This window comes from Montipora capricornis, chromosome 1, assembly GCF_036669925.1.
Source record: "Montipora capricornis isolate CH-2021 chromosome 1, ASM3666992v2, whole genome shotgun sequence".
Classification (NCBI taxonomy): Eukaryota; Metazoa; Cnidaria; class Anthozoa; order Scleractinia; family Acroporidae; genus Montipora; species Montipora capricornis.
This window is the reverse complement of record NC_090883.1, coordinates 53,319,535-53,329,534: the sequence shown is the minus strand read 5'-3', so window position 1 is coordinate 53,329,534 and position 10,000 is coordinate 53,319,535. Positions and strand designations below refer to the sequence as shown.

General features: G+C 40.2%; 3 protein-coding genes across 4 annotated transcripts in view; 2 read left to right on the top strand and 1 right to left on the bottom strand.

Moving 5' to 3' along the window:
* Positions 1-7,853, top strand: part of LOC138049706 (polycomb group protein Psc-like) — an 8,139-nt gene extending 286 nt beyond the window's left edge. Inside the window, 8 exon segments of the mRNA XM_068896113.1 lie at positions 1-80; positions 724-780; positions 1,352-1,442; positions 1,558-1,585; positions 2,605-2,703; positions 4,408-4,491; positions 5,264-5,372; positions 5,375-7,853. The exon segment at positions 1-80 is cut by the window's left edge and continues 1 nt beyond it. Of these exon segments, the coding sequence (XP_068752214.1) occupies positions 1-80; positions 724-780; positions 1,352-1,442; positions 1,558-1,585; positions 2,605-2,703; positions 4,408-4,491; positions 5,264-5,372; positions 5,375-5,967 (1,141 nt within the window). The 3' untranslated portion in view covers positions 5,968-7,853.
* LOC138050135 (uncharacterized) overlaps positions 1-10,000 on the top strand; it is a 347,595-nt gene that overhangs the window by 146,038 nt on the left and 191,557 nt on the right. The window lies entirely within an intron of this gene.
* The window catches only part of LOC138048524 (sorcin-like), a 25,716-nt gene continuing 23,672 nt past the window's right edge, over positions 7,957-10,000 (bottom strand). For both annotated transcript variants that reach the window (XM_068894708.1, XM_068894712.1), the window contains one exon: positions 7,957-10,000. This exon is cut by the window's right edge and continues 204 nt beyond it. The gene's annotated coding sequence lies outside the window, so the exon portion shown is untranslated.

Here is a 10,000-nt window from a genome sequence, read left to right as displayed (position 1 = left end):
TGTATCATTTCGTTACAATTTCAGACCAGACAGAACCCTGCAAGACATTGTGTACAAGATTGTACCTGGAATTTACCATGGTGAGAAAAAAGGAATGTATCCTAAATCCAGATTGGTGATGTGAGTTGTGAATGAATAGGGAGGGAACTTTAGACTATTAAACCTAACGTTTCAAACGTCACTGAAAAGCCTGTATTCGCGTTGACATTACTGTGATGATGTTGCGTGTAAAAAGAAACGTTGGTCGTCTTCTTGGAGACAGACTGCTTGCAGTCCGTCGTTCTTGGTCAGTCGAGCATGCAACCTCAAGCGATTGCAAAGAGCGTTAAAAAAGTGGAGCTCGTCTCGTCTAGTCTCGTCTTGTCCAAGTCCTTTTTGTTGTCAAATGTTCGACAGGCAAAAGAGAGAGAAAACGGACTTCCACCAGTCTATTTGGAGGAATTACGTTTTTTTTTTTCAATTTTGAAATAATGAGATATCAATTGAATTTAAGAGTATATAAATTTTTATAGACTTTTTGCTTTGGTTTTTTCAGTATATCGACTTTAGTTGCTGCTATTCACACGAGAAAACCCTTGTTCAGTAATTCAGATCTAGCGATACAGCTTCTCTTTTTGTCAAACCCTTCAGGTTTATTATCCGATTTTCAAGTTCCACCCAGCCCATTTGAGGCCTGAAAACAGAATGTAAGTGAAGTCATGTTTCCTTTTCTTTCATTAACAGAGGAAGTGAATCGCCGAAACGAATTCGATGCAAATCAAAAGGAAGAGTGGGAACAAGGTTTGCAGCTTTCTGAGAGTTTCTATTGATAATTGTACGAAAATCCGTTTGTATTTCAGATTTCCTTCGAGAAACGGAAAACATTTTCGAATTGGAGAGGTTATTTCAATCCTGCGATTTTTATTTTGGTTTTCAAATTGTTGCTCTTATGTTTTACATAAAAGAATCATATTTCCGAAACAATGGGTCAACAATGATATCACAAAATCCAGAAAGACGGTGTCCAGGAAATTCTTAAGTCGATACAACCTTGGGAAACAGGAAGGCGCAACTGAGAGAGCACTCGCCGTCTAGCAACGTGGCCTGGGTTCGATTCCCATGTGGGTTGAGTTTTTCGTTCTATACTGCGAGAGGTTTTTTCCGGATACGGTCCCGTTTTCTCCTCTCCTCAAAAACTATGTTACGATTTGATTTGATCTGATTTCTGCCCCCAGCTAGTGCCTCATCGCTGAAGAGTGTTGACACGTACTTAAAAAAGTTCATTACCTAACACTTTCTAGAAATCATGCAGATTAGTTTTCTATTAGGAAGTTGTGATAATTTTTTTCATTTACTTGTTTCCACATGACAGCAGAGGGGAACAATTCAACCAAAAAGGACACAAAAGTAAAAGAATCTCTGCCGTTTGATGATCCAGTGTGTATCACCCTCGAATATTTCAGGTACGGGAACATCGGTATAAAAAAGCTGGTTTTGTTTTGTTTCACTCAAAGTTATCGTCTACAAATTTCATCATGTTATTAGATTCTCTTTTTCTGACAATCAGTTTGATTTTAGAAAAACAAGAAATCGTATGGAAAAGGAGGTAATTTTGAAATATTTTCCTGATCATGATCCTTTGTATTCCATTATTAGTTCGAGTTCCCTGTAGGCCCAAGAACAAAACAGATTCTACCGGGGCCCGTTTCTCGAAAGTCCCGAAACTTTACGGGCCATTTTCGGGTGTCACAATTTCCTTTGTAACTCAAGAACGGAGAGGACTTTTAAAAGTCGTCAAACTTCACAGTCATTTTTCTTTTTGTTACCTTGAAAACATGTTAAAAGATCGACTTTCCAGAACAAGCGGTTGGCAGTTTCGGGCCCGAAAAGTTTTCGGGACTTTGGAGAAACGGGTCCCAGGCCCCATTTGTGCAAAGGGTTGATAGTGCGCTATCCATTGGATAAATCACTGTGCAGTGGATAACTCAGTTGATTTTGCTCCTGTTTATTCGCTACATAGTAATTTATCAGGTGGATAGGGTTATCCACCTTTTGAACAACCGAGGCCAGAATTACGGCATGATGTCAACACGAACGTGTTCTACAAATGTTGAACCAATGAACTCCACGCAACATTTTTAGTTTCGAACATAAGAAATGTCGAATCGATGAAAGATTAATTTTGAAAAATGTTTTAATTTGATTCAACACGCTTTCAACGACCTTTCAGCATTTTTTACCGTTTAATACATGCCAATATTCATCTTCATTTTCGCTTGTCTGGAGTACAATTTGGTCATTTCTAATATGATCACGACATTTCAACTCCTTACTGAGATATATAGTTTTCTCATGCTCTTGGAGCCGTTTTATTAACGAAACCAAAATACAGAAATATAAAATAGTTCAAACTTTCAACTGCTTCCCTTCGCTTTAAAAAATAAAATCGTGTCAGCGTTGTCTCGTGGTTTTCTCGTTGACGGTGCCGTCGTAAATCGTATTAAAGGTGATGCTACCATGACGGTTGCTGTAGCACCTCAATTTCCGCCAGCGGCAAAGTTCCTTCCACTTTGCTAATGTCGGGACATAATGGCATTATAAAACTTGATCTTGATTCTTCTCCAGCTTTTCCCGACTCGTTACCTCCGTTGCTCCTCGTCAGTGACCGTGAGTGTGCTGAAGAAATTCGTGACCGTGAAGTTTGCCATCCCAGAGACGCACATCGTAAGAAGCATCTTGAATTTTTTGGTGATTTAGTCAGACGGTGATCAAGCTCTCTGTTTAGGGATCGCGACATGTGTGATCGCGATATATCGTGATCGATCGAGCGTATGGTCCTCCGCGGCTCTCGCGGCTTCTTTTGCGTGATCTCTGACGAAATGGAGTGCTTGGTCATCAATGGGTGAATTGGGGACCTCAGGGGTTCAGTTCTTTAGAAAGCTTTCTTCGCGAACCTCTCATGGAGGGGTATGTTTTTCTTTAAAAAGTGTAAATCGAGTGACAGTTCGTCTGTTGTGAGAAGTTATTAAAGCGTAATTTGTCCATTTACCATTGCGTTCACGTTCACGTTCACGTTCACGTTCACGTTCACGTTCAAGGCAAGCCTCAAACTGTTGCTTGTCAGAAGAGCATGAAAATTCTGTTTTTGTAATTTGTTTTTGTCATTTGGAAAGTTGCTTGATAACTTTGGATCACTGGCCGGTAAAAAATGACCTACAATTAAACATTTTTTAATTTTTTTTGCAAAATGCATTTTTCAGCCTAACTTTAGCTGTTTGCCACCCACGGTAAATAACGCGATGCCTTATATCTCAAATACTAAGGAAAGTAAATGCTAAATTAATCTCAACATATCTCTTGGAATGGTTTTCCAGAGCAGTGTTAGAGCCTAGCCTGCATAACAGGCGCTATTTCTTTGCGAATCTCAAGGGCAATTACGAGGTGAGCGTGAATCACATGTTTCCTCGCATATGATCCACGCTCGCCTCGTAATAGTACGGTGGCCCACAAGGGACATGCTGCAAATTAAAGAGTTGCTGCAAATAAAATAAAGTTGCTGCACATTTAAAATAGTTGCTAGAAATTAAACATCATAAGTATGCGCGCGCACTGAAGGAAGGACAGGTATACAAAACACAGGTCATTGTTTTACCAATACAGAAACACCCCTAACTGCTTACAAATGCCAACATTAGGCCTAATTAAGCCTACGGTTATCTTTAATTGATGGATGTTAAGGATACTTTCTGTATTGTTAAAGCAGTGCGCGCGCATTCTTTTGATGTTTTAATTTGCAGCAGCATTCTTTTAATTTGCAGCAACTTTATTTTATTTGCAACAACTCCCTTGTCGGCTACCGTATGATTACCCTCGCTTGCTTAAAAATCGCAACAAAGTAACACCTGTTTTGAAGGCGATGTTAGCGCAGTGGTGAGGAAACTGGCCTCTAACAATGTGGTCCAGGTTCGATGTTTGTTGGTTCTCTTCTCCTCTGCTTTCTCAGATTTTCTCCGGGTACTTAGGTTTTCCCCTGGAGTCAAAACCAACATTTGATTTGAGTGTAATGTGAAGTGCTAGTTTTCTACCCATGTGAACCATGTGAGCGTTAGCCCTACTAATGGAAATGGGCCCACACAAGGACAGAGAAAAACTCTGACCAGGGTGGGAATTGACCCCACGACCTTCAGGGCTAGATCTACTTCGAGGTTTGATTGGTTTACCGGATTGGTTCCGTCCTTTTTGATTGGCCAAAGTAATTACTTTGGTTTTGGTTTTACGACACTCAATTGAAGCTCGCTTTAAAGTTTATTATTATTAATGTTAATACTTCGTAAGAAAAATTATTTATGACATTATTGGCCAATTTAAATGGAATTACCCTTTTTTGTTATCAAAAACATGAATCTAAAGCACTCTTTCTTTCCACAGACCGAAATAATCCGTTCTGATGAAATACTTGATGGTCACCTAACCATGAAGGAAGTGTGCAGAATATACGGTCTTTATTCCAAGGTAAGTAGGAGATGGTTTGACCTTTTAGTGATACCTTCGATAAGATGAGGCTCAAAGTTTGTGAAATTGCGTAGAAAATGCTAAGGGAATTGCACAATTATGGAGAATGTAATATCAGTGGTATAAATTGGAGATTTACATTTAATGACGTGCATTCTTTTGTTAAGCGTCCTACACTACATAATGAGTGCCATATTACATTTGTGGGAAGATTTCTGTGCCTAATTTATTCTGCATAATTATGCCATTCAGCTCAGGATCATTAATCATGACTCACGGCTATGTCCAGTGCCAGTTTCAATCGGACCCGAAACCACTTCTTTAGGGAGTTTCTGGGAAGTCCGAGACTTGTCTGACATAAAACTCTTTGTATGTTCAAAACCCACAATAACGTCTTTCTTTTCAAGAGGCAGCCGATTTCAGTACTTCTAAGACTATTAGCGAAAAGAGGAAGTCATGAAATTTTGTGGCAAATGGCTCTTGTAAATTTGTGTTTTGTTGACAATCAAAACTATATACAGATCACTTCTGTCTTGGTATTTACAGCTAAGGCGAGAGTTTTCAGAAGGAAAAAAAAAGTTAAGATAATAACTATTCAAGGGATAAAGGATAAGCAAATGTTTATTGGGAGGCGCGGATACTAACCTTCGTGCAATTCGCCGACCGGAAAATCGTATTCTGATTGGCTGAGGAAATCTGACATCATTAAAACCGAGTACTACTTGTTACCCTTTTTACTCAAATTCGTCATTGTTATGGTTGATTTCCATAGCCATTTGTGGACCTCCAATACGTATTCCTAGAAAAAAACCAATCTGCGACTGCTGCTGAAAAACCAAAGATTGTGGAAGTCAAACGAAAGCGAATCAAGAAACGAAAAGGAAAAAGAATTTGTTGAAAAAATGCCTCTCTTCTAACGTGCATCTAAGGCTCGGAAACGAAGACGAAAAGATTTCGGATTTGCCGCCCTCTCAAGAGAGCGGTGCCAGCGATGAAACGGCACCCAGTCAAAAGCCGCGACCTTTGGAAAATGAAAGGAAAGAAAATTTAGTACCTAGTGATGTAGACGAGAGTGCGAACATCAAGAGTGAGGACCTTGTGCCCAATCAAGTGCGAAGTCTCCTTGAGCATAGTGTGAGCGTTGACAAAGACAGAAACGAATTAACTTATCTTAATATGGCCAGTGGAACCAGCTGGAATGTAAACAGAAACGACGCACCCTTCATGGAAAAACGAACTGTTAAAAGTATAGTTGAAAGTGACTTGTCGGAGCCATATCTGAACTTGGACGAGAAAACGATTGACAGTTCGCTGATGGTAATGTCAGCGGTGAATGGATCAGCACATGCGTGCTCTGTCATGTCAGAAAGTGCGTCTGGTGTTTCTAATTATGCAAGTGACACTGGTATGAACCACATCTCTGGGGAATTAGAATCTACAGCTTCACTTCGAGGACTTATTCTGGAAAGTTCTTAGCAAGAGATCGGTGCTAAGTTTGCTCTGGAGCGAGATATTCTGACGTGGAGATAAGAGTAACATAGATGACGTGTCGAATTCCTTTCATTACAGATCTATGGAGGTATATCTATGACAAACTTTGCAATAAAATCGTCCAAACCATGAATGCATCAATCCAAAGCTGAATGGCAAAAAGCCGATTCTTCAAATGGCCATCACGGAAAGAGGCATAATGCAGAGAGGCATAACGCGAAAAAGTCATAACGCAAACAGCCATAACGCAAAAAGGCATAACGCAAACAGTCATAACGTAAAGAGGAATAATGCAGAGGCATAACGCAAAAAGGCATAACATAAAATAAAAGGCATAACGCAGCAAAGCATAACGCAAATATTCATAACGCAAAAGGCATAACGTAAAATAGCCATAACGCAAAGGCCCTTTGAAGAATGGAGACTGGCTGTGTACTCCGTAAATTATTTCAGATCTAAAAAAACGTCAATTGATTGTTCAAGGGAAAGAACATATAATCGCTATCGAACTTTTTCTTCCTGTTTAAGTTATGCCTCTGCTTTATGGCTCTGCGTTATGCCTCATTGCGTTATCCTTTTTGAGCTATGGCCATTTGCGTTATGCGTTGTTGCGTCATGCTGTTTTGCGTGATGCCTTTTTGCGTTATGCCTCTCTGTGTTATGCCTCTTTCCGTGATGGCCATTTGCAGAATCGGCTTGTTGCCATTCAGCTTTGGATTGATGCATTCATGATTTGGACGATTTTATCATTGAATTTTGTCATGGATACACCTCCATAGCGATCGGACAATTCTTTTGACCAACTATATATTACAGAGAGGTCTGACAGACAACTTCACTTCTGCTTCTTAATCTTGTCTTCGATCCCTGGTTGGGAAAGGACGGCAGGGTTACCAGATTGGTAAGAACAGTGACCCTCTAACACAGCGGCTTGGGATCGATTCCCATTCAGAAACAACATCGCGTATTATAATAATGGTAATAGTGGTTGAACAGCAAATGGTTTTAGCCCGGGAGTCATATCAAGACTTGATGAAGTTTATAAGATCGTCCGGGTGGAGAGTAGCCCTCTTGTTGTGACGTTGAGTGACGCTTCGACGCTCCTGAAGGGGACCCGGCCTGGGCCCGGGCCTTAAACCCGGGCCTTAAAAGGCCCGGGCAAAAGGCTTTAACATTTCTTTCAACATGATAATCCGCTCGATTTTGTTGAACAGCGATGTTATTTAAGAACGATTCCTTCCCCCCTCCCCCACCCTTTCCGTTCACTAAGTTGAATCGATGTTGAATAAGTTTAAAAGCGTTTAAACTTTGCTTCAACAACCATTCTACATTCCTTTTTTTTGGGACCTTTGGATCGGAGACGAGGACGACCACGATACTGAGCATGCGCATAAGGTTTGGAAGCCGACAGTTTTGATAGTGCGCGTGCTCAGAACGGAATACTCGTACTCGTCATCGTCTTTCGATCTAAAGGTTGCTGCCATTCACGGTTGGGTATGCGGCTGCGCACTAATGGGTCTCTCAATAACGCGGCTGCTGCCTGGGACTGCATACCAGGCCTCTGGTGAAGCCTTTGGTGATGTGTGTAACTGTTTGCCCACCTCGACAGTCAATATCGTTCAACAAAATCGCAGGGATGTCGAAGCCATTTGCTCGGGGCTTCGATGGACTACTCTCAGTGGGACAATCTGTGATATATTAATATGGTTGACTGGTTTGTCGAGTTTCTCTTCCTGTAATTCGGTTTTCCCGTGTCATCAAAAACCAAAATATGATTTGAGTTAATTGGATTTGTCGTCCCTCCAATCAGTAAAGCACTTTGCGCCCGGCCATGTAACCTCGAAACTTAATAAAGGGATCATTTTTACCTCTGTGAAGTAGCGCGTTGTTCCTCACATTACTCAAGACAAGATTCTACTCTCTTCGACAAGTTGACTATCGGAGTACTCAGTGAGGGCTCATTAACAAGTAAGGTTCCTGGTGAACAATTCTTGTTTTATTCATTTTCTCTCGAGACAATTTATATATAACTGGATATTTTGCACTCGGGTATTTTAGGTTCTTTTATTTTTAAGTTTAACAGTTTTCAACATCTGGGAATCTGACAAATTCAGTTTCACGAGAGAAGCAAGGCAGGTTAGTGTTGGCATTGATGAAATGCCGTGGAGGTATGTCTGAGGTGATGATACGAATTCTACTTTTTTCAATACAAACGGGACCCTTTTGAACGATCATGAGAGAAGTGTATTCGAGAAAAGAAAATTGACGAAATTTCTACCAGCATTTTATATAATTATCACTGCATCAGGGGCATCTAACGAGTAATTTCGGTAAAATACCTGCTCGGAAGGAAGGTTGGCTAGAATTTTCGAATATTCGAACTCAGACTTTCAAGGCGCACTACGATTTTTGACATTTTTCTGAACAGAAAATGTTTCGGGAAAGTAGTGTGCGTAGAAATTTCAAAACCACATTGAAGGACGCTAGAATTTTACTGATCTGATAGAGTAAACTCTGACATTGGAAATAGCATAAAAATTGAAAATTAATAACTTCCATCATTTTCGCCAAAGTTTGTTTGAGAATAATCTTTTAAAAAAACATCCCTGCCCAAAATTGTCTGGAAAAAAGGACTATTACGTCATGCAAAGTTTTTTATCAGACCTGTGGCCCGTTTGCGAAAACTTTTCGGGAGCGAAAAGCCATTTATGAAATTGCCAACCGCTTGTTTTGGAAAGCCGATCTTTTAACATGTTTTGAAGGTAACAAAAATAAAAATAACTGTGAAATTTGACGAATTAAATCCTCTCCGTTCTTGAGATACAAAGAGAATTGTGACACCCGAAAATGGTCCGTTAAGTTTCGGGACTTCCGAGAAACGGCCCTCTGTTCCGATTACTTGAACTCTCGCACGAGGCAAAAAAGCCACCTAGAAATTTCTACAGACCTGAAGTTCCCAAAGAACATCCAAAGAGATAAATATTTTGTAAGGCAGCTAGAAACTCACCACGCAAACGAGGGTGCCCCTGCAAACTGCATGAGAAAAACATCGCGTTTTGGCAAACGGTATACAACCTGATGATATTTTCGTTTTGCCGGAAATAAAACGTCATAAATTTTACCTCACATCTTGGCAACTTTTGAAAAGCGAGAGAATAGAAAAGTTCTCATGCTTTTATGACCAGTAGCTTTTAGTTTCCCGTTTCGTGTGGAGGCGGTGCTGTATCTCTCTAATAACGACATAAACGCTCGAAAGTTCCTGCGAAAACTACTGCAATATACGAATTCGTATGAACGTGAGTGCATTCCGTGATGCACGACCAAGTTCATACGACGTTTTATTTATTATTTTGTTTTTATTTATTATTTTTATTTATATATAGATTTAGGCTGGTTTTTACAAGTAACAGGGTTGTCATCAGAAAAGAGAAATCACAATAAGGCAATTGTCGGAATTCCAGTATCAAAGCTACTAGGAAAAGCACGCGCGCGCGCCATCTGGTCACACTGTATCGTGACATAAAAGAGTGACAGTCTAGTGACGTGACAGTTGAACGTAAAACATGACTATGACATGTAACACGAGAACGTCATATAAAGATATACTAGAACCTAATGAGATTAAGAGATTTCGAGATGGAGTGTGCCTTTTCTGTGGTGAGCGGTTATCGAAAAGGTTGATCGTGAACGGTGTTAAAATGTGTTTTACGGTTCTAAAGATCGCAAAGTGTAATATTTTTGAATAACGAATGTACCAAACCGAGTACTTTGAATGATTTCTTCGTTCACTTCTGCTTACTATTCCGAAGGCCTGGATAAAACCGGATTAAAAGCGAACAAGTCAGAAGAGAAGTTACAAGTGTGTAAGGGTTCTGAAGCTAAGAGGCCGATTCCTTTGAGCTCAAGACTTCACTGATGACATGGGGTTTTCACTTGATCACAAAGCGCTCCAATTTTCCAACACAAGCATAAAGAACAAGCAACATTTGTAAACCCTCAAGCTTATCGATGATAGGTA